The sequence below is a fragment of the Pipistrellus hanaki genome (genome assembly GCF_964339955.1).
Source record: "Pipistrellus hanaki genome assembly, chromosome: 2".
Classification (NCBI taxonomy): Eukaryota; Metazoa; Chordata; class Mammalia; order Chiroptera; family Vespertilionidae; genus Pipistrellus; species Pipistrellus hanaki.
In genome coordinates this window covers 175,709,565-175,734,417 of record NC_140504.1, presented here as the reverse complement: position 1 = coordinate 175,734,417, position 24,853 = coordinate 175,709,565, and the positions used below count along the sequence as shown (strand labels likewise).

At 45.6% G+C, this 24,853-nt stretch overlaps 1 protein-coding gene across 5 annotated transcripts in view; it reads right to left on the bottom strand.

Moving 5' to 3' along the window:
- Window positions 1-13,617, bottom strand: part of PABPC4 (poly(A) binding protein cytoplasmic 4) — a 39,333-nt gene extending 25,716 nt beyond the window's left edge. The window contains exons 1-10 of one of the 5 annotated variants that reach the window (XR_014794183.1): window positions 12,427-13,617; window positions 7,775-7,968; window positions 6,918-7,033; window positions 5,573-5,712; window positions 5,126-5,220; window positions 4,083-4,220; window positions 3,159-3,254; window positions 1,051-1,323; window positions 690-777; window positions 426-545 (exon numbers count right to left, since the gene is read on the bottom strand). Coding sequence is in view for 3 of the 5 variants with exons in the window: in XM_084874560.1 (XP_084730686.1) it covers window positions 426-545; window positions 690-777; window positions 1,051-1,323; window positions 3,159-3,254; window positions 4,083-4,220; window positions 5,126-5,220; window positions 5,573-5,712; window positions 6,918-7,033; window positions 7,775-7,968; window positions 12,427-12,619 (1,453 nt within the window). In the remaining 2 variants the exon portion in view is untranslated. The remainder of the gene's footprint in view (window positions 1-425; window positions 546-689; window positions 778-1,050; window positions 1,324-3,158; window positions 3,255-4,082; window positions 4,221-5,125; window positions 5,221-5,572; window positions 5,713-6,917; window positions 7,034-7,774; window positions 7,969-12,426) is intronic. The other 4 variants (XR_014794184.1, XM_084874560.1, XM_084874559.1 and 1 more) reach the window with 4 other exon arrangements.
- Window positions 13,618-24,853: the final 11,236 nt, after the last annotated feature.

The following is a 24,853-nucleotide window of genomic DNA, read 5'->3' as shown; positions in this document are numbered from 1 at the left end:
ATTCCAAAGTATGTTCAAACACATCACACATGGGGCCTCTACTGCTACTCTCAAGGAGCAGCCAACAGATAACATACAACTCTTTACACCTCTTGGAATACATGACATACTTTGTAAAAAAAAGCGTTTCTTTCCTTAACTCTCCCAACTCCACCCAGAAGAACAGGCTACCTCTAGTCATTCAGCTAACCGACTTCTACCACTAATCTTGTTCACATGGCTCACCAATAAGCAAAGACGCTTAAAAGTAACCAGCACTACTAGAATGAACTGTTTCTCTGCCCCTTTGACCTACCTACGCACACAGCTAAGATTACAGAACCAGGACTCAAAGATGAGCCAACAAACTGACCCAACCCTGGGCAGAGCCTAGCCATCACGATCCCTCCTCCCCAGGCCATGCATCTCCAGGCCAGTTTGCTCACCGACTCTCTGAGCAGTGGTAGGGAGGCCGCGAGAGGCCGGAGCATTACCAGTTGGAGCCAGATGGCGAAGAGTTGGACGCGGCCCAGACTGGCGTATAGCACTTGGCATTCCTTGGAAGCCTGGTGAAAAGACAAAAGTTGCACATCAGGAACAAATGATGTGGACCAGAACTTAGGCTGCATCTCAGAAGTGGGGCAAGGAGGAGAGGCAGGGGAGACCAGGAGGAATATCCTAGGTAATCAATCCCGTTTCCCGCCACCTACCTTGAGGTCTCCCACCTTGCTGCCAGCGTGGATTAGGTCTCATTTGTGCTAACTGGTTAGGTGTATAATATGGAGGCCTTCCCTGAGCCTGTAAGAGAGAGCACCCAAGCCATTTTATTTCAAGGACCTGAGTCCACACTCGAGAAGCATCTGACCTCACTACCAAGCCTTGGCTAATTCAGGAAGAGGCGCTCTCTCTACTCAAAAGGTCAGCTAATGGAGAGTACAAATGACCATGGATAAATCTTCATATCATTTGAAAGACCCTTCCCTATCATTCTAGAACTCTGATATCCCCGACCATTGCAGGAGCCACCATCAGTGTGCAGGTTCCGGAGCCATGAATGTGTAGCAGACTCACCTGTGGAACTGCTGGCACAAAGTAGCCACCAGCCGCAGGCTGGAACTGATTTAAGATGGCATTGGCAGGGAGTGCTCTCATTCCAGCCACCCGCTGCATATACTGGTTGGTCAGGTGAGCCTTTCGCTCTTCCTTCCTCTGGGCCAGGGCGACATACAGTGGCTTGGAGCCCACGATGCGTCCATTCATCTCAGTGACTGCTTTGGTAGCCTCTTCAGGAGATGAGAAACAGACAAAGCCAAACCCTTTGCTTCTCCCATCTTCCAGCATTACCTACAAAAAGGAGACCAGCTTTAGAAAAAAAGGTGTTCTAAGTCCAAGCAGCTATTAAGAATCAGAAAACCTAGGTTCTGCTGAAAGAGAAATCAGGTCTAGGAGAAGGGTTGTTCACCCTGTTCAGACCAATTGAGTCACAACTTCTAAGGACTTAGGCATTTTCTTGGTTAGGTTCTAAAGTTCCCAAACACTATGAAATGGCTAATGGTTTAAAAACCAGGAACTGAAAGATGTTTCCTGACATCCTGGAGCACAGCGATCTCTAGGTACTCACAAGAGATTTGGAGTTAATGTAAAGCAATATAATTGTAGAATTCATCTGCCTAAGACTTTGGTGAAGAAAATTTTAATCAGCTGTTAGCACCGTCAGGATCTGCTTTGGAAATACTACATGTAGGAAGGAATTAAAACCAATGACTGCTATTCAATGGGAGTAACAGCGGAAAAATGACCAGTTGGAAGACAGTTGGATTCTAGTCCTGGCTCTGCAACTTCTAAGCTGTACAACGTCAACAAAACACTTCTCCTCTAAGCCTCAATGTCCATGAGGCAAATAGCTACAAAGCCACATGCCCACTGGTTCAGGCAGTCTTTTTCCACCTGAAAAGGTTCTTCATTACTTCCCCTGGCCTGTCTGTTCACAAGTACTGGTAACAATATGAATGTGTGTGTGCCTGGAGAGCCTCCTGAAGGGGAGGACATGGCAGTAAAGGACATGTGTATTAACCCAACAACTCTATACCTATGAAACGGGCCAACAAGCTAAGATCAAGACACCTTGAGCATGAAAATGGTGCTTATGAAACTTCAAGACATGGTTCTTTTGCTCTCTTCTTGTCAATGCCAACTGGACTACTGTGCTTATTAGCAAGGAGACTAGCATTCCTTGCACTGACAGGCAGTCAAGAGGGTGATAAGACGGAAGGGACGAGGAACCAGAGAAACCGCACAGCGGTCTCTGGCCACCTCCTTGCTATAACTGACGACACTCCCAGGTTGTGAGTGACTTAAGGTAAGTGCCAGGACCTTAGTCTTCACAGGCTCAGCCGGCCTCCTTTCTCATCACCTAGAGGACTTTGCGACACCTGCTGCACCGCTGCTGAGCAGGACTAGAGTCTGCAACAGGCTATGACCCAGAACTTTCAGACCCTGTCACCATCCCAATGTGCCAAAACCACAGCACACCATCCTGATATAACTAACATTCTCTTGCTCAAGGACCCAGATTCCTTGATTTTAAAATGGAGTTCACATACTTACCCTGCTAACTCAGTTGATTTGATTATCAAAGAAAAATCAAGCAAGTGAGGCAAATTTCGAAGCATGGAAAAACAAACTTCCTACTCATCTTCCCTCCTTTCTCAGACCAGGATGGAAATTCTCATCCCAGCTCTAAAATCCTCACAATACCTTCGTTCGGGGAGAAAATGTGGCAGAGCTGTAGAGACAGGCCGCAAGACAAATGAAAAACAACCCGTCTGGATTTCCTCTGCTTTTCTGTGGCACCATCTGTCCCCACACTAGCACGAAGCAGCAAAGAATGGGAAAGATTCAGGTGCTCTGGGGAGTTGGCAGTGAGGGACTCATATTCATCACCATACCCAGGACTTGGGAGGCAAGACAGCGCAGTAATAACCTAATGAATTGTCATTCTCCAGAGCATACACTCAGATGGCTAATTGAATGCCAGGAGGAATTTGTTAGATTAATGTGGTAGCTACTCTCAGAAATGAACACAATTTAGATACTATTCCATCAATGAAACCAATGCCAATAAACCGCTAAATGATTACAGCTTCTGCTTTCAACCCGAGAATCTCAGTTTAAAATACCTTAGCACTGGTGATGGATCCAAAAGGAGAAAACTCTTTCCTTAACTTCTCATCATCAATAGTGTCATCCAAGTTCTTAATGTAGAGGTTCACCCCCTACAGCAGAAGAATCACTATTAGTATTTTTTTTTTTTTTTTTTTTTTTACCTCCCCCCGCTCCCTCTCCCCTCCCACATATATTCCATAGACAGTGGGTTCTCAAAATGTGGACCTCAGACCAGCAGCATCAGCATCTTTGGGTACTTGTTTGGAAAGTAAAATCTCAGGCCAGAATCCAAACCTAATGAACTCTGGGGCCCAGCAACCCATGTGTGTTTGTTTTTACTGGTTTTTAGAGAGAGGAAGGGAGAAGCAGAGAGAAACATCGATAAGCTGCCTCCTGCACGCCCCTTAGCAGGGATTGAGGCCACAACCTGAGCTTATGCCCTGACTGGGAATCAAGTGGCAGCCTCTCAGTGAATGGGGCACCGCCCAACCCAGCTACACCAGCTGGGGCAGCCATCGTGTTTTACCAAGCCCTGCAGGGGACTGGATGCAGGCTCAAAGTTGAGACACTGCTGCTAAGACTCTGATAGGAGCACCATGTACTCACATGCTATTATCATCTCCTCACAGCTGCTCTGGCTGACCACTCATCCCAGCAGAGCTCTCCCTTGCCACCATTCCAAACAAATGCGTATCATTTAAATAAAAGGAGCCCACATAACTAAGACAGAGGCTCCTGCAGCAGAGTCCCTAAAGGAATAAATTAATCTCTTTGGTCTCTGTTCTAGAATTACTGCTGTATCGGTAGGCATATCCTTTTAAGCCTGAGGATGGTGAGCAGGCTCCAAGTCCCCGAGAAAGCCTGCTAAATATCTGGGTGCTCTGCCAACACACATAGTAAATTCCTTGTTGGGAGGCTGTGCCAAGACCACCTCTCACCTGGTATCGACTAATTCTCTCCTGTTTTAGCTGTTCAAATTTCCGTTTTAACTCGGCCTGCCGTTCCACTTTCTTCTGTGCACGGCCTACAAAAATGACTTTCCCACTGATTTCTTTTCCATTCATCTCTTCCACAGCCTAAAGAAGAAAAAATAGATGTGCACCTTTAAAACAGGATGCAGCCATGGATATTGACAACAGATTGGTCTGTTTTATTCTGTCTTTTTCCGTGATTGTATCTACTGCCTCGTCTTGATTTATAAGCAAAACCTAGACAACCTACAAAAATGTGTTGTGTAGTTTACCTAGGAATAATACAGAAAATATTGCTGTTATTTTTGGTGAAGAAAGTCAATTTTGTACAGTTTATTTCGATGTAAATAAAATGTGAATTTGTATAAATAAATAAATAAATAAGGATGCAGAGGCAGGGGAGGGGCCTTGCTCTGGAGATGTGTAAGACCCACCAGAAATCTTCCTTTAGGGCTAAAAACTAATTTTACTCTGTCTCTGAAGTCAGCTATGTTAATTCAGACCACCTCATCAGTAACACAGGGTTAATATTTAGATGGGTTATTGGCCCAGATAACATAGGGGGAAATAGCAGTTGTATATATATACAAGCGTAGCAGATACCAGCCTGGCTTGATCATCTGGCTGTCATTAGATTCAGTTCTTTTGTGGGTACTAAATGATACATGTTGAGGGCCTAGCACAGTGCTTCGCCCACAGGTAGCTGTTCTTTTTTTATCAAATCACAAACTCTCTGGCCCATAGTTCCCTTGTCTATGAATGGGAACAAACACCTGTCCTATTTTCAACCTGCAAGGTCGAAGAGCTAAGGTGACAGGTATGTGCCAACTGCTTTGAAAACAATTAACTGATACAGAAACATGTAGAACCCCTTAAGAAGGCCATACCAGAGCCCAGTGACTGTGCCTCACTACCAGACACAGATAATTCCAGCTCTGTGCTACCAAGGCCCTAGCCGCACTTTGGAGCCACTTCCTATAACATTTTCCCCACCCTGGTGGTACTCTCACCTTATTGGCATCCTCGTGTTTTTCGTAACTCACAAAGCCAAAGCCTTTGGATTTCCCAGTGGGATCTCTCATCACCTTGACACTTAAGGTCTTACCTATTACCAAAGGACAGAACTATTAGTAACACCATCTGTTCCATAGTTGCATCTGTACCACAGTTCAAGGAGCCCACTTGAAGCAACCTCTTGCTGAACCCAGATGGACTACTAAGAGACACTGTGCCTGGCCTTCTAATTCTGACCAAGCTGCCGAGATGGCCTTGGAGCTTGGACGAGGTAAAGCTAAGAGCTGAGGCCTGGAATCTATTCTTAGCTACCCTGTGACCTTTTGTCATGCAAGGTATTTTACTTCTGGGTCTAGGTGCCCTCTTCTCTTCATTGAAAACAGATGAAGTCCAGGTCTGCTGGACTATGAAAGAGGGCACATGGGCCAAAGGACCTGACTCACCAAACTGGCTGAACAGCTCTTTCAGACTCTCATCATCCACCTCTTCCCCAAAGTTTTTGATATACACATTAGTGAATTCCTTGGCTTTGGCCCCAAGCTCGGCTTCCCGCTCTTTCCGAGACTTGAATCTGCCCACAAACCTAAAAGGAACCCATGAAAAACAAGTGATCATCCAGAGGAACAAACCATGATTTCCAGGGACCCAAAGGAATGCAGGTTAAAGGCTGACAGGAGAGGTTAAAACACAAGTCCCAGTCCAACCACCAAGAAAGCAAGCTCAGAAATGCCCAACTCCCCATCGAAAGAAAAAGAAGCAGGACTGTCCTGCAGGGACCAGCCCCAGGGTTCCTGGTTCACACCAGGCTACTCCTACCACATCACACTGCCTTCGTGAAGAAACATGATGACCATGTTTTTTAAACGTCCATTTCTGTGCATCTATGTAAATGCATAGAAAAGGTCTGGAAGGACACAAACCAAACTGTTAACAGTGGTTAATCTGAGGAGTGAAATTGCTGGAGTGAGCTACCTTTAATTTTTCACTTTATTCTTCTAATTGTTGTTTACACTTAATAGGAATATATCCATACATTGAAATATCTTTAGATTTCCCTCGTGTTATCTTTGCACATACACATTATCAATGTAACCCATCCCCTGGTCTGCTCAATAATGCAAAGAACAGAAATGATTTTTGTTTATTATAGCCAAGACTTATTGTCTCTTCTCCTCTCCTTTCCTCTATTCTCCTCTCCCTGATGGTTTAGCTAAGATCTCCATATCTCCATTCTGCAATAAACCACACCAAAGCAACAAGGTCTATTATAGTGTCTTCTGAGATGGGATGAGATTTTTTTTATTGTAACCAAATTAAGGATTACTGTGGAGCCAGACTGTGTTAAAAGGCTACTGAGTCATAAATTAGCCAAGTGGAGATCTAGGGACAATGTGGCAAGTGACCCCATGGACAGACCAAGGTCACATGGCTAATATATAGCTCCTGGTAAGCCCAGGGCCCTCTCCACTCTGCCGCTGGCCAAGACCCCTGCTCAGAGTGGGCTTAGAGCTGTCTTCCAGCCAGCCCAGGTGCCAATGATCATAAAACCCAGACATGTACTTTTAAGGGAGACGGCAGGCCATGGCTTGGGCAGGAAGCCCACCTTTGGCGAGTCACAAGGGCTGCCATGGCTCGGCAGGAAGACTCACCAGCCCAGGAGTGGAGAGTTAGGAGCAGGCCACACTTGGGCCGAGAGAACCAGGAGCCGCCTTGTGTGTGTCAGTTAATACCGAGGTGGGGCCATGGCTGGCTCATGCGATGGCTGTTGCTCCAGACTGGGACACTCACACTTTGCGGTCATTGAGGAGCATGCCGTTCATCTTCTCGATGGCCTTGTCTGCAGCCTCTTGGGTCTCGAAGTGAACGAAGGCATAACCCTTAGAGCCGTTCTCGTCACACACCACCTGTCAAAGACAAGGCAGGCCATGTTAATGCCACTGGACAGCTCCCGAGACTCAAGAACCATATGGTCTCTTAGTCAGGGTCTCCCGTGTCTGAGGCTTTTAGCCCACCCAGGGGCAAACTGCAGGAGACTACAGCAATTAAGGTTTTTCTAACCCTCACCACAGCATCAGGTACTCAGTAATGTTCCATTTACAAATGGTAGCCACTCTATCAAGCTGCTTCTATCCAAATGTTTCCTTCATTAAAAACGCTGAGATCTGGGTGTAAAACTCAGTGCTACAGAAAGACAAACCATTTTTTAAGCCCGTAACAGAATTTCAGTCTGGTGTGGGGTTAGACATGTAAACAACCACCACACAAGTTGTTAGCAATTCTCCACATAAACAGGTGCAGAGAAAATGAAGGTGAGTTTATGCTTCTAAAATGACTACACACAGCTTCCTGAAAACCACAGGCACTGCTGTGGTTCCCGCCCCCAACAGAAACCTTTTCATGCTTTCCAAAGTTAGAAGACAGGAAGGATATTTCAGGCAGAGGGTAGAACAAAGACACAAAAGCACCTGCTAGTTATGCTAGGTTGTGGCATGAGATTATCTATAGGGAACTTTTAGGCCTAAGAGCCATTTCCAGAATTTTGAAAATTTACATGCACTGGCACCCAAAACCCAGGCAGTTTCCCATTTAGTATTCATCTTGTTTTCAGAATACAGTTATTCTGCTTCAATTTAGCCCGCGTTTACCTTGCAGGACAGAATGTTCCCAAACGCAGAGAAAGTGTCGTAAAGTGCCTTGTTATCTATAGATTTGTCCAGGTTCTTGATGAAGACGTTCCCCACACCAGATTTCCTCAGAGAGGGATCCCTCTGAGACCACATGATGCGGATTGGCTTCCCCTTAATCACATCGAAGTTCATGGTATCCAAGGCCCGCTCAGCTGCAAGAGAAACACATTTCAGTCGAGGATATAAAACTCACGTAGGTTAACTGCCACTATCCCAGGAACAGGTAACCCCAGGACTTTTCAAGGTAGTAACTCTGATAAAAGGCAACTTTTAAAATGAAAGGGCAGCCAAAACTGGTTTGGCTCAGTGGATAGAGCGTCGGCCTGCAGACTGGAAGGTCCCGGGTTCGATTCTGGTCAAGGGCATGTACCTTGGTTGCGGGCACATCCCCGGTGGGAACTGTGCAGGAGGCAGCTGATCGATGTTTCTCTCTCATCGATGTTTCTAGCTCTCTATCCCTCTCCCTTCCTCTCTGTAAAAAATCAATAAAAAATAGATTTAAAAAAAATTTAAAAATTTAAAAATAAAATGAAAGGGCATCAAATGCCTCTAGCCTGTGTTGCTACTGAGGGTAAAATAAATACTAGCCAAGTAATCTACTTCATGGCTGAAGTCTCAACCCCTCTAGGTCTGCATCCTGGGTAATGGGTAAGGGAGTTAGGCAAGATCATCTAAATGGCCTTATGGCACCAGGATCAAACGATAACATAGTAGTGGGGGATCTGTTCCAAGACACCCCCCCAGTGGACGCCAGGAACCATGGATGGTACCAAACCTTATGTTGTTGTTTTTTCCTGTACATACATACCTATGGCAAAATTTAATTTATAAATTAGGCACAGTAAGAGATTAACAGTAACTAGTAATAAAATGAAACAATTTTCACAATACATTGTAATGAGAGTTATAAAGAAGGTGGTCTCTCTGTCTCAAAATATCTTATTGTACTATACTCAACTTTCCACTTAAAGGAAGCACTTCACAATTTTTCTTTAGTATATCCGAATTGCCTGCATCACTACTCTTGTGCTTTGGGGCCATTATCAAGTAAAATAAGGGTCACTGGAGCACAAGCACTGCATTACTGCCATCGATCTGATAACTGAGACAGCTACTAAGTGACCTGACCAACTGGTGGACAGTGTACAGAGCAAGAACATGCTGGACAAGGAGAACTTGTCCTGGGCAGGATGGCGGGAGATCTCATCACGCTCCTAGGAATGGCGTGCAATTTAAAACTTATGAATTGTTTATTTCTGGAATTTTCCATTTAATATTTCTGGACCAGCTGGGACTGGTTTGGCTCAGTGGATAGAGCGTCGGCCTGCAGACTGAAGGGTCCCAGGTTCGATTCCGGACAAGGGCCATGTACCTTGGTTGTGGGCACATCCCCAGTAGGGGGTGTGCAAGAGGCAGCTGATCAATGATTCTCTCTCATTGATGTTTCCAACTCTCTATCCCTCTCTCTTCCTCTCTGTAAAAAATCAACAAAATATATTTAAAAAAAAATATTTCTGGACCACGGTTGACCACAGGTAACTGAAAATGTAGAAATAGAAAGCAAAACAGGAAATAAGGAAGGACTACTGTACCTCCTATTTGATTAAGCTTTTTTATCATGTATAAAAGACATTGCAGCCTATCACTCACCTTGACAGGTGGGACAAATGAAATTACCCATTTTATAAAATTAACAAGCATACGTTCAGGGTGGTTAAATGATGCAGCTAACTATGATTAAGAAACTAACTCCCACCTGGGCGGCCCACGTGGCTCAGTGGTTGATAATCAACCTATGAACCAGGAGGTCATATGAACCAGGAGGTCATAGATTCAATTCCAGGGCCAGCGCACATGCCTGGATTGCGGGCACATGCCTGGGTTATGGGCTTGATCCCCAGTATGAGGCATGCAGGAGGCAGCTGATCAATGATTCTCATTATTAATGTTTCTCTCTCTCTCTCTCTCTCTCTCCTCTCTGAAATCAATAAAAATGTATTTTTGCCAGGACCGGTTTGGCTCAGTGGATAGAGCGTCGCCTGCGGACTGAAGGGTCCCGGGTTCGATTCCGGTCAAGGGCATGTACCTGGGTGTGCAAGAGGCAGCTGATCGATGATTCTCTCTCATTGATGTTTCTAGCTCTCTATCCCTCTCTCTTCCTCTCTATAAAAAAAAAAATCAATAAAATATCTTTTAAAAAAAAATGTATTTTTTTTTAAAGAAAGAAACACCATTGTTTAACCATTATGCTATTATACACATGAAGCTAGTACAGAATATCGAATTAACAAAACTGTGAGCAAGTGATTGGGGCTGAAACTGTGCTATCCCTGGTTTCAGCCCAATTTCTTATATTTTCAATTTCTGAATAGAAATTGATTCAGATAAAAAGCCTCAATCACCAAAAAGATAAATATTCATAGTCACACATAGAAAATGTCCTTTGTATTACGAGACAAGAAAGATAAAACTGCAGCATCTTACTGCTAAGCAGACAGTGCACGTAGGCCCTGCACCTGGTGATTTCCAGGCCTTCCAGTCCCTTGGTGTCCAAACAAATTCTCCACCCAAAGCCTTGGTTCCTCAGCTTCCCAACCAAATCCATGTGTGCACCATGGAGACCATTTAAAGAACCAGAAGCTAAAATGTATCATCACATGCAGTCAGGAGTAATTCTCTTCACTCTGTAGTAACAAGGACCCAGGGCTGGTGGCCATTTACCCTGATTTATGCAATGATAATATTACCCAGGAATGTCCTCCATGAAGGAATGGGGGTTGGGAGGTTTTCTGCCTCAAGGCACTGCCTCACTTAAAGAGGGAACAAAATTCCCTAACTGCCCCTCAGCCAGCCAAGAAGGATCTCCTTTCCACTCATTTGCAACCACCTTTTCCATCTTCTTCAGGTGCCTCTCCTCAGAGTGGGAGGGGAGGAGGTCAGGAAGCAGGGGATGGGGCAAACCCAAATCAGGAAAGGTCCAGGCACAGTGGAGCTTGCTTGTGATGACCAGCTGAGATAGAAAGCCTGGGACCCCCCCCAATTTGTGTTGTGTTTTACTAATTAGCAGAGAAGGAACCCATTTCAACACAACTTCTATTTCCAGCCAGTGCTGCAGAAAGCAAGTCAGCTTAGCCTGACAAATCGGGCTGCACTTATTTATAGCAGGGAGAGGGCCTGCAGAGCTATGTGTTGGCAGACAACACTGACCAATGGCTTCTGCTACTATAAGTGACAGGACTTCTGTTCAGAAGCGTCAAGAAGGCAGGCAACTGCCAACACACCCACTACTCCCACCTAAAAAGGCCACACTCAGCTACCTTCTTTGTGCCTGTGGCCAGACCACGTCAGCTCAGAGCACACTGAATTGATGGGAGCAAGTGCCTTGTGTATCCAAACACGTCCTATCCTCTGGTCTCAGCTGCATCCTGGGCAAGTGGCCTTCCCTGTGCTTCACAGACAGCAAACAAAGTAGGGACAATGAGGACCCGGAGATCCTTTGCCACAGAATGGCTTGTTTCTCCCAGTAATGATCTCTGCAGTTGTTCCTTTTTAATCTGGAGTCATGTGCAGCCCCTGATTAGGCTTCCTCGGGCCTCGCCACTGCCACCACGCCTGCGGCATACCTCTCCACTCCACTGCTCCAAGCCAAGGCCCAATGTGGGTCCACAGAGCCCTGCACCGGCAGGCCCAGCCTGGCCTCCAACCCTTCTGCAGTCTTTTCCTTCGCGGGAGCCTTACAGCCTTCAGATGGGAGGAAGTCAAGGGTTTTGACAAGTGTACAGCGCCGTTCTCAGGTGAAATGGTAATTCCCATCAAGCCAGCGATTTCTGTAGCTGTGCTTTCCCAGATTACATGGAGATCCATTCTCCACAGACCAGGCCTCATCCAGAGATCCCTCCCCTCCCCCTCCCCCTCCCCCCCTCCCCCAACAGCTGCAAACACCCAGATCAGGGTGCTGGCCTGGCACACGAAGCTCTGATGGTGCTAACTCAAGCGCCTGCTCAAATTTAACGCATAGAATGATCCCCCCTGCTTCCTACCTGCCTTGAAAGATGCTTATCAGCACAAAAAAAAAATCAAACAGATTCTTAGTCCAGGGTGAAGGTAGGGGAAGGGGCAGCAGTGTTGCAATCTACAATTTCCGCAAGAATTGTATTTCAATCGTGTTTTCTGGCAGGCCTGCGAGGGTTACCTGGCCACGATCGCTCACCAAGGGACTCGAATAGAGACCACAGCTCCACCGAACCACACACACACCACACACACACCGCGGGATGACACGGAGACTCCTTTCTGAAACCATTTTATAGTCTCCTTGGGTTCCAACCCCACCGCCACCCCACTGATGAGCCCAAGGTCACCCAGTGAGCAAGTGGTGGGGAACCAGACTGAAACTCTGGTCCTCTGACGCCAGGATCCCACGGTCTCAAGCCCTGCATCCTGGTTCCCCACATGGCTTTCTGTGGCAAAGGGCTGCAGTGGTGGTGCCCCTCCATGCGGGTAGCAGGGACCTGGCTGGCGGATGGCTCCCAGCCCCCACCCCCACCCTACCCCCACCCACCCCCACCCCCACCCCGGATCCCGAAAATTCGTGGGCAGCTTCCACTCACCGTCGGCCGGCTGCTGGAAGTTGACGTAGGCATAGCCCAAGGAGCGGCGGGTGATCATATCGCGGCACACCCGGATGGACAGCACAGGCCCCGCAGGGCTGAACTTTTCATACAGCATGGCCTCGGTGACGTCCGAGTGCAGGTCACCCACGTACAGGGAGGCCATGGGGTAGCTGCTGGCCGCAGCGTTCATCTCCCCGGCCCCCACGACCCCGAGCCCCGCCAGGGCTTCTTCCGAAGGAGCGCACGAGACAATGAAAGGGGTTCTTCCCGGAGCAGCGGGGCCCGCGCCGCGGCTCCGCTCACAGGTGGCAGCGCCGGCGGAGGCTCAGCGAGCGGCGGGAGGCGGCGAGCGGGTCGGGGGCGGCTCGCTCCGAGGCTGCGGGGCCGACCGCAGACAAAAGGCTCTCCAAAAAAAAAACAATATGGCCCTCCCGCGGGGAGGTGGCAATGCTCAGCTCCAGAAATTTCCAAAAATAAATGTTATGAAAACGGGGGGCTTCCCTCCACAAATGACAAAAAAAATGCTCGGAAGAGCCAGGCAAAAACGGTGCCCACGCGGCCTCCGGGGTGCGCGTTTCCCGTTAAATATAGGCCTCGGGCTGCGGGCGGTTTAGGATTACAGCAGCAGCCGGGGACGAGGGATGCAAAATATTTGTCGGTGTCGGCGGCGCGGCAAGCCTGGGGGGCCGAGCGCGCAGCCGCCTTCACGCCGGGCCGCGAAGGGCAGCGCGGACACGTGGTGCGCGGGGCGGACGGCGCGGCGCGGGGGGCGGGGGCGCGGGGCTGCCACGCGGCGGGCGCGGGCGGCGGCGGCGGCGCGGGCGGCGGCGGCGCGGAGGCGCGTGGACGCGGGCGGCTCACCACCGGACCGACAGGCAGGGACGGACGGACGGACGCCCAGGTGCGGCGGCGGCGGCGGCGGCGGCAGCGACGGCGGCGGGCAGGCCGGGAGCGTGCAAGAGTGACTTCCCCGCGGGTTCTCCGAGGAGGATTCGCTTTTTCTTTCTCTATTTTTCTCTTTTTTTTTTCTTTTCAGGTTTTGGAGCGTTTTCGAGTTTTTTTGGTTTTTTTTAAATCTTTTTCTCTTTTCTTTTTCTTTTTTTTTTTTTTTTCTTCAGGCTACTGAGCCCGAAAGCGGGAGAGGCTGCGGCGACCCGGGGCGGAGAGAGGCGGCTGGGGGGAGCCACCGCTCCATTTATACCCGCCCCGGGCGCTGCTGGTCGAAGGGCGCCTCGCGACCTGGGCGCAGTCGTGCCCGCCCACTCGGCCCGGGGGCCCGAGGCGGGGCGGCCACGCGAGAGAGACCCGGCGCGGCGGCGCGGCGCCACAGCGACCCCTGGCGCGCGGAGGACCGCTCCTCGGGGCAGCCTGCGCCAGACCCAAAGGGCCTATGTTGCAAACAGCTCGCCTCTGCGGAGAAATAGGATTCATAGACAATTTAACCCACCCACACGCATAATATTTATAAGCAATGCATCGCTTAATTGTAAAATGAAGGTGACATAAAATAAATTGTAATTATATAATAGGCCCCGTATGTACATGTTTGGGCCCAAATACAGGAAAAAAACATTGTGAGGTTTTCAGAATATTGGGACCCAGTGATAAAATCATCAGGCATGGACAAGCTACCATTGTAGTAGTATCTACGGGTGATGGAATTTTCTAGACTTGAACAAATTTCGGTTAGGTTTCGTAAAACCAAATACAATCATCCCTCTATTTACATGGTGGTGGCATTTCTGGAAGGTTAGTTGGGATTTAAGGGCACAAAAATACTTTCTGCTTCTGTGTAAAAGGGAGTTAGTGTCTAGGCTCTGAGGCTGGGGGCAGAGAAAGAAACTTTATTTCAGCTGGTCTGATAATTAAATTAACATGAGACAGATTAACAAGAGAAAATAAATGTAATGATATATGGAAGTATAGAAACTTCACATACATGAAAGAATCAGACACACACACACACACACACACGAAAGGTTCAGAGACAGAGAGTTAAAATAAGCTCTATGAGATATTCTGAGTTTGGATGAAGTGAGATGCTGTGGGGCTTCAAAGGGAAAAGAGGGTCGCAAAGAGGGTCATTTGCAGGACAGTAAGAAGAGCAGATGCTGAGTAATTAGATGTTTGCCTGCCCTACAGGTAGGTTGTAAAGAGTTAAATCTGGTGATAACTCTTAGTGTAGGCAGAGGTCCAATTTAAATTCTTTAAGGGATGGGGGTAAACGTTTGTCCTGAGCCCGCGGGGTCTCTATTGCTTTCAGCTCAAAATAATTCACATGCCACAGTGGCCTATCTGGGTGGGAGAAGCCTGTTCTGACAGACTTCAAGCCGCCTTTGAAGCTTTCCGAGAAGTTTTACATTCCAGAACTAGGGTTCAATAGGTTGTTCCTTATCTCCCTGAACCAGCCTCAGTCTTGAGAATAGGTCAGTTCAGTTGAACAGTTGTGTCTCATGTCAGGAGATAGTGATGCAGGTGGGCTCCCAAAGTGAGGCCTAGGGTACAAGCAATCAAGAATTTAGTAATGCCAAAGCCGGTTTGACTCAGTGGATAGAGTGTCGGTCTGCGGACTGAAAGGTCCCAGGTTCGATTCTGGTGAAGGGCATGTACATTGGTTGTGGGCACCACATCCTCAGTGGGGGGTGTGCAGGAGGCAGCTGGTCGATGTTTCTCTCTCATCGACATTTCTAGCTCTCTCTCTCTCTCCCTTCCTCTCTGTAAAAAATCAATAAAATATACTTATTTAAAAAAAAGAATTTAGTAAGAAGCATATCTGTGTAAACAAAAGAAAAACAATGGTTAACGCTTAGAGCAGACTATAATCCCATCTCTGAGCTCTCAAAGCAGCCAATCAAGATTTCTAGATATGTCTGGAATGACCTTTGACCGTTGCCTGGAGTGTTATTAGACAGTCGATCTGATAAATTTTCCTTGACTACCGTTTGCATGTTTCCGGTGATCTGTCTACAACAGGCATGAAGATTGTCCATATGTGAGATGTGGTGATTTTTCTGAAATTTATTACAAGTTGTCACGTTAGCTTGCATGGCTTTTGGGAAAGGATAGTTTAGTTCTCAATGGTTACAAGTTAGAAGGGTGGCAGAAAAATTGGAATCCTTAGTTTGCAGAGTCATCACAAACTAAAGGAGGACATTAAAAGAATTCAGCATCTAGTACAGTTTATAGGTAGAAAACAAAAACCCCAGAAGACAATGAGCATTACTAGAATCCAATATCCGAAAACGTGTTTTGCTGAAACATAATTTTCCCTCTAAACTCATCTCCATTTTGCCCTGGCTGGTGTTGTTCAGTGGTTAAAGCGTCATCCCTTGGAGGGAAGGGCATTGGGTTCAATTCCCCATCAAGGCACAAACCCAGGTTTTGGGTTCCATTCTCAGTTGGAATTCGTATGGGAGGCAACCAATCAATGTTTCTCTCCTTCTCACTTCCTCTGTCTCTAGAATCAATGAAAAAATTTTTTTTCCATTTTTACCAAAGATAGCCAAGTTAAGACTAATTTGTTAGCAAAATTAGTCTAGTCTAGTAATCTTGGCCTGTTGTTTGTATAATTAAAAACAAGATAGCAATTTATCATATAGGCTCTTTTACGTATGCTTTTCTGGAATTTTTCATTAGTAACCTACAGGTGGAACTTTAAATAGCCTCTTGAGGCCAGAAAAGCTAAGCCAAGAACTTGCCGTCAGATCTTGCTTGCAATACCTTTAGATTTTGGCTAATTCCTCCCTTCTTAAGGTCCCCAAAATATACTGCATTTGTAAAATACCCAGATTCCATTTGTGCTATGTTACAAGGAGAACGGTTTCTTATTGAAGTTATGCAAAAAAAAGCAATATTGCCATGAAAATAAGAATACTTACTGAGAGTTTCTGAATTCTGAAGAGATCAAGTAGGAAGAAAAAGATGTTTAGTTCTCCACCAAATTGCTATAAGTCATAGTTAATGTAAGAGGAAATTTTCCTTATATCTGGAAAAAAATTAAAAAGCTAGCAATGTTTCAAACAAGAAGTCTTTTTTTTTTTTCTTCTCATCAGATTTCTCTTTTTTGTCGTTTTACAGCTTTCTCCTTGTCTTTGGTTGCTTGATTTTGTCAGTGTTTTCCACCATTCCTGAGCACACGAAATTGGCCTCAAGTTGCCTCTTGATTCTGGTAAGTGAAACCTCAGCTTTTCAGCGTTTGTGCTCCTTTCTCTTTCCTTCTAGTTATAAAACTTGCGTTCAGCCAGCTTTCCCGTGGTTCTGGTGGTAGACATTTTGTCTTTTAGTTGTATTTTTTTTTTAATATATTTTATTGATTTTTTACAGAGAGGAAGGGAGAGAAATAGAGAGCTAGAAACGTCGATGAGAGAGAAACATCAACCAGCTGCCTCCTGCCCACCCCCCACCAGGGATGTGCCCGCAACCAATGTACATGCCCTTGACCGGAATCGAACCCAGGACCTCCCAGTCCGCAGACCGACACTCCACCACTGAGCCAAACCGGTTTCGGCTTAGTTGTATTTTTGAAATTGTTGTGCGAGGAGGCAGTTCAGTTGTTTACTTACGCCGCCATCTTGGTTTCTTCAAACAAGAAGTCTTAAAAATTGTAATCATCCTCATCAATTCATTCGGTCTCATGTAATTAAGACTTGTTCTGCTTGAATCCAATTTTTCCATTAGTTTGTAGACCTGGCCTGACGATAATTCCAAGAAGTTTCTAAGACTTCCTGTCAAGGTTTGTACGATTTTCTCAGTGAAGTGTGTGCCTTGATTGCTAGAGATTGTGGAAGGTATACCCCACATGGGAAATACATTTTTCTAACAGTTTCTTTGTCACTGTGAAGGTGTCAGCCTTGTGGCAGAGCAAGGAAAATATATATGCAATAAGAACATACTGAGGCCTGGCCAGTGCAGCTGTGGTTGAGCATTTACCTATGAACCGGCAGATCATGGTTAGATTCCAGTCAGGCCATATGCCTGGGTTGGGGGCTTGATCCCCAGTGTGGAGCCTGCAGGAGTCAGTCAGTCAATGATTCTCATCATTGATGTTCCTATCCCTTTCTCCCTCTCCGGTCCTCTCTGAAATCAATAAAAAATATATTGCTCTAGCCATTTTGGCTCAGTGGATAGAGCCTAGGCCTGTGGACTGAAGGATCCCAGGTTCGATTCTGGTCAAGAGCACGTACCTCAGTCACAGGCTCCTAACCCTGGTTGGGGACATGTGGGAAGCAACTAATCAATGTGTCTCTCTCACATTAGTGTTTCTCTCTGTCTTTCCCTCTTCCTTCTACTTTTCAGGAAAAAATGTCCTTAGGTGAGGATTATAATATAATAATAATTACATATATATATATATATATATATATATATATATATATATATATATATTTTTTTTTTTTTTTTTTTTTTTTAAAGCATGTTGATAACCCATACCAAATGGCAGTTGAATGAAAGCCAACTTAAGTGCACTATGGTGGGTGAAGAGATGTAATAAGTAAAAAAAAAAGTGGGGTTTTAAAAAATGGTGTTTTTCCAGGGATCCCAGTAGAACCAAGCATCCAATTTGGATCTCTTATCTCCCTGGCTATTCATCTAACTTATAGCCATTGTTTCCCCATCTGAGTTTCTCTGATTCAGGATCAGACTGCTATCATGTTACACAGCATCAGGATGGCAAAAATCTGGCATTGAGGGGTCATTTTTGTAGAAGCAGAATGGACTTCATTCACATATGCCATATCTTTATAGATTTTACTGCTGCTGCCTTTGCATGAAAGCAGTGGTTGGCAAACTGCAGCTCGAGAGCCACATGCGGCTCTTTGGCCTCTTGAGTGTGGCTCTTCCACAAAATAGCACGGCTTGGGCAAGTCTATTTTGAAGAAGTGCCGAAACCGGTTTGGCTCAGTGGATAGAGCCTCGGCCTGCGGACTAAAAGGTCCCGAGTTCAATTCAGGTCAAGGGCATGTACCTTGGTTGTGGGCATATCCCTGGTAGGGGATGTGCAGGAGGCATCTGGTTGATGTTCCTCTCTAATCGATGTTTCTGGCTCTCTATTCCTCTCCTTTCCTCTCTGTAAAAAAAATCAATAAAATATATTTTTTTTTAAAAAGAAGAAATTTAAGTTTAAAAAAATTTGGCTCTCAAAAGAAATTTCAATTGTTGTACTGTTGATATTTGGCTCTGTTGACTAATGAGTTTGCCGACCACTGAGCTAGAGGATTCCAAATACAGAAAGTTAGCTCTTACTCTTGAGAAGATTCTGTTTTCTTTCTGATTACCAACAAAATTATTTTGGTAAAATACAAAATCTTTGGCGTTTTTTTGTTTGTTTGTTTGTTTGTTTGTTTTTAGCAAAAAAGTTTTCACAGTATCTTAGCAGGAACAGGACCAATAGTCCTAAGAAAATTTTGTCATTTTAGCAGGTGAGAAAATATTAAGTTAAGCACACTATTGGCATTAAAGCTTTAAAAAAAACAAACACCTTCATTCAGTCTTATCCAGCTTAATCACATAAAATTCTTTCTCAAGATTTCTTTTCACAAACCTTTTACAACTATCTTTGTTCCTTTTAATTTTCTTCTTGTTCTCTTACCCATTCAGAAATAATCAGCTTATTTTAGGACAAGCCATTTTCTTTTAATTCCTTCAAAAATACACTTTCATGCACTAGCTGGTTTGCCTCAGTGGATAGAGTGTTGGCCTGCAGACTGAAGGGTCCCAGGTTTAATTCCAGTCAAGGGCACATGCAGGAGGCAGCCAATTGATGATTCTCATCATTGATGTTTCTATCTTTTCTCCTTTTCCTTTCTTTCTGAAATCAATAAAAAAATATTTTTAAAAGATGTATTTTTATACCTATATTTTCTAAAAATATATGTTATTTCTTTCCATGTTAGTTAGAAACCTTAATTTCTGATGAAAACTAAGAAGTAGTTGTAAACTATCTGTTACACCAATATTCTTTTTTTAAAAAAATATACTTTATTGATTTTTTACAGAGAGGAAGGGAGAGGGATAGAAAGTTAGAAACATCAATGAGAAACACCAATCAGCTGCCTCCTGCACACCCCCCACTGGGGATGTGCCCACAACCTTGATTCAGGTCAAGGGCATGTACCTTGTTTGCGGGCACATTTCTGATGTGCAGGAGACGGCTGATCAATGATTCTCTCTTGTTGATGTTTCTAACTCTCTATCCCTCTCTCTTCCTCTCTGTAAAAAAATCAATAATATATATATATATTTTAAAAATAGATGGTATGATGTGTCAAGGGAAAGAATGTATCCAGGGTTGGGAAGAGGAAGAAGAAAAACTTTAAAAGTAAGGAGTTGGGGCCAAATAGTATGGCTCAATGGTTGAGCATCGACCTATGAACCAGGAGGTCACAATTCAGTTCCCAGTCAGGATACATTCCCAATTACAGGCTCAATCCCCAGTGTGCGGCATGTAGGAGACAGCTGATCAATGATTCTCATCATTGGTCTTTCTGTCTCTCTCTCCCTTTCCCTTCCTCTGTGAAAACAATAAACATATTTTTGTTAAGTGAGGAGTTGGGTACAAATGTGAGCCTCTGCAGCTGAGGATCTTGCTGTACAGCAGAAAGGTAAATGCGAGTGTCCCACGTCCCACATGGCTCAGGGTTTGGGTCCAGGCTCTGGAGGAGGCCGCGCGCAAATGAGAGACAAGACTAGAAATAATATTTGGAAATTGGGGGCAGACAGAAGGAAGCCCAAGAAAGGACTCAGCTTTGCTCTGGCCTTGCCATCCGTTTTATTCAGGTTTGGGATACACCCATAGCCTTTAGGCAGACAATTTCCAGTAACAGGCAGACTATCTTATCAATAAGGATTTACAAGACTGTTTGGTGTGGATGTTGCTTTAGCTACCATTGTCTCCACTAAATAGGGTCTCGACCTTTGCCCGAATTTAAGGATCATCAGCCTTCCAGGATTCCTGTCCACATCTCTCCACTAGTGAAGACAAGGGCGGCTTCCCACAGGTTAAACATTTGCCTGCTGGATCCACTCATTTGTCATTCAACATACTTTATGTGGCAACATACTTTATCTGGGGAGTGCTGTGGACAGAACTGTGAGCTACACATTCACAGAACCACCTGCCCTTATGGAGAAGAAAGATAAGAAACAAGTTTGTGTGTGTGTGTGTAAACCTGGCAGAAAGAGCTTTGAATCTAGAGACTTTTAAAAATATATTTTATTGATTTTTGTACAAAGAGGAAGGGAGAGAGATAGAGAGTTAGAAACATCGATGAGAGAGAGTCATCGATCAGCTGCCTCTTGCACACCCCCCACTGGGGATATGCCCGCAACCAAGGTACATGCCCTTGACCGGAATCGAACCCTTCAGTCCCCAAGCCGACGCTCTATCCATTGAGCCAAACCTGTCTCGGCAAATCTAGAGACTTTTAAAGGTAAGAGCAGGGGAAACCCAGCCCCATCCTCCAAGCAGGAGGCCAATTCTTTCTACAAGAGCCCCATTTCCTATACGCAGCAATGCTGCTGCCGCATCAGGAGGGAAGACCCTTCCTTGTCCACAGACAGCCTCTTCGAGATCTTAGAGGCTGTAAGATCAACCACACACCCCACGTTCAAGACAGCTGCAAACTTGGCCCAGCGGTGGTCATATCTCTGGTCCTCCCCCATCTGTATGATGGGCTCAGTAAGCCCTTTAGGGGAGAGGGACCCAGTGCCTGCCCACTGCAGAGAAGACATTCTTTTGTTCCTGTCTGTCCTCCCCACACTGTGAGCCGCTAATCTGTCTGACACCTTGCTGGCCCTTACAATTAGATAATTCTAAGAATAAACCACCACTTGATGTGTCAGACATAATTTTGAGACCTCAAATCAGTACTTATCATGTGTGTGACATGACCATAGATCAGGGTGTAACAATCTGAAACTGGCCTAAAAAAAGAACAAACCACCACCACCATCTATAGAGGTCAAGGGAAGAAATGAGGAGATTCATTACTGCTGTCTTCTAGGTCAGGGCCCCAGGCTGGATGCTGGCTACAGACATGGGCCTTCCCCTGGAACTGGCCTCAGTCTGGTAGTAACAGCTGACCACTGGTAGTTGGTAGAAAACGGAGATGACAGAGAAACATCGATCAGCTGCCTCCTGCACGCCCCGTACTGGGGATGTGCCTGAAATCAAGGTACATGCCCTTGACCAGAATCGAACCTGGAACTGTTCATCCCACAGGCCGACACTCTATCCACTGAGCCAAACCAGTTAGGGTCATCAGGAAATTTTTGAGAAAATACGAGTACAAGTGGGGTCCCATGAAGGGGACCTGGGATGATTGAGTCCCCTTTTCAGCCTCCCCTGGGCCTCATGGTCTGATTATCACAGGAGATACCCATGATGGTTTAATTAAAAGCACGCCCGCCCTGCTTATTTCTAGTCTCATCTCGTTCATCCTTCAGATATTTCCTCAATAAATCTCTTGCACACGTCATCCCCTCTTGGTGTCTGCTTTGTGGAGGACCCAAACTAATACACAGACCATGTGCCATAGACTCAACAAGCCTGCTTCTTGTGGATGGCCCTTGCAGTTGATAAAGCAGTTTGCCATCACTAATTCATTCCACATTGACACGAAGCCTATTCAGCCACCCAGTGTCTGAGCGCCTGGGAAAAGGAGGCTATCATGAAAGTCTTATGGCCACAACCAGGAAGGAGCATCCAAGAGCAGTGCGGATGTGCATGCTGCTCAGGAGAGCTTCTCACGCTGGCCATGCAGCTTCCTGGCCCACGGCCTGACTCTGACACAGAAACAGGCTCAGAGGAAAGAAGGAGGGTTCAGTAGGCTCCACTCAGAGTTGAACCAAATCATCCCTCAAAACTAACTGCTGCTCTTGTTCAAATTCATACTCACCATACTGACTTCTCATGTGAAATCGGATGTCTGGAGAGAACTCGCCCCCCTAGAAGGAGGTGACCTTGGGGGCGGCAGGGTTTAAGGCAAGGTCACCTCCGTTAGTCCCCAATCCCCTGCCCCTCGGGTGAAAATCCTCTGCATTCCCCAATATAACCTGGGGGCTTGGGCCTGGCGCGCTGCAGGCCCACCCTTTGCCCACTGAAACGGAATCTGCATGTTATCTAAATCCCCAATAAGGTTTGAGAAACTCCATCCCACTGTGCCCTGCCCACCTGCCCAGGAATCGGTAACTGTGATGTCCATACATTGCAATACTGTTCATCATCATCAACAACAGAAGTATGAGTACATGCTACAGTGAATCTTGAAAACATCATGCTAAGTGAAAGAAGCCAGTGTGGACGGAAGTGCCACATGCTAATCTGACAAGCTCAGGGGAGGCCTGCATGGCAGTCTTGCAAACTCAAAGACCTAAAGTAACCACAAAGGATGGCCTGACATTAAAACTTGAACTAAAAGCAGTTATGGTGGGTAATCACCTCCTAGATCTGTATCTTCCCTGACAAGGTCAACCTTTGCCTTCACTGAGCCATCTGTCTTTTCGCATCTATGACAACAAACCATGGAAATGTCAAGGTTACTGGCAACTTCCCTTTTTTCTGGACCCCTCAGGGCACAACCAATGCCCTAGGCATCAGGGCAGATACCACAAATTCCTTCATTGTTATTCCTTCATTGTTCGATGTTTACTGTTAATGATCCTGTACCCACCTAAGTATCTGTCATTTTACTTTTCATTGACTCTCAGAGGTTCCCCGCTCCCCTTTGCTTCCTCCTGCCTCTCTAATCTATCACCAGAGGATTTCATGTAACAAGCTTAAATCTTCTCCTTTGATTGTGGTGTATAAAACAAGGTGAGAAAAACACCATTCTCTGGAACATTATCCCAATATGATGAGATTCTGCTTTCCTGCAATTGTCCAACAATTTGACTCAAATAAACTCACAAAAATTCTTTACAGGTTTGAATGTTTTTAAGTTAACACCAGTCACAAAAGACAGCATAGTGTGAGAAACCGTTTACGTGAAATGTCCAGGAGAGGCAAAGCCAGAGACAGAAAGTATCCCCGCAGTTCCTAGAGCTGGGGATGGGCAGAGACTGGGAGGAAGTGGAGTGACTGCTAATGGATAGAGGTTTCATTTTGGGATGATATTTTTAGCTATGAAAATAATAAAAACGGTTGGATTGCGCACTTTAAATGTTAAATGAGTGAACTGTGTGGTTGTGAATTACATCTCAGTGAAGCTGGTGTGTGTGTGTGTGTGTGTGTGTGTATATATACACACACACACACACACACACACAGAGAATTGTGTGAACACTCGGTAAAATCATGTGTGTAAAGAAGACAGCTCTCTGCCTCATGGCATGGTTCAGTGGTTGAATGTTGACCTATGAACCAGGAGGTCACGGTTCAATGCCCAGTCAGGGCACATGTTTGCGTTGCAGGCTCAGTCCCTAGTGTGGGGTGTGCAGGAGGCACCTGATCAGTGATTCTCATCATTGATGTTTCTGCCTCTCTCTCCCTCTCCCTTCCTCTCTGAAATCAATAATAAAAAATATATATATATATATATATATATATATATATATATATATATTTTTTTTTTTTTTTTTTAAAAAGACTCGGCTTTGCAAGAGCAGCTACTTTGGAGCAGATACTAACCTTGCCCTCAAGTAGCTCACATTCTAGTAAAAGAAATGACACAGGCATAAGAAACAAAAAAATCCAAAAATGAATGCACAATGATATCTGAGTGAAGTACAGATAATATTTTGGGAAAATCACAAAAAAAAGAAGTAACCTGTCCACCCATCCCTCCATCAATCCACCCAATAATTACCTGACACGTACTGTGTGCCTGACATGGGGAGCAGAGATGAACACCATGGGAGGAGGCATGCAAGCAACTACGTTCCATTGCAGCACAATAACTGCCTTGGGGAGGACACACTCAGTAGAAGATGGGAGTAATTAACTATCTGGAAGGCCAGAAAAGGGATCTCCTAAAGGACACTTCACCTTTTCCTTTCTAACTAAAAAGCAATATTGACGAAAGCCAAACTCTAAGGAAGAAAATTAAGATAAAGGCAAATCCACTGCCACCATCGCCACCATGGAATCACTGTTTTGTGGAGCGCTTCCATACGTTTCTCTGTGATCATTCAAATGTGTATCCACTCAGCACTGCGTGATGTGTGACCTGGCATGCACTCAGCTCAACCCAGCTTGTTCCTGCTCATACCCAAGTCACTCAAACATTTCCTACTCATGGACACTCACATTGCTTCCAGGTTGGGACCGTGACAAAATATTGCCATAAACATCTTGACTTTAATTGCTAGGTTGGCCAATGACATGGGCTATGGAAGAACAGCTAAAAGAAGAGATGCAGAGGGGGTGGGCTAGAAGGGTCAGTGCAGGAGGGGGAAAGGGGGAGAGAAGAGGAGGACATATGTAATA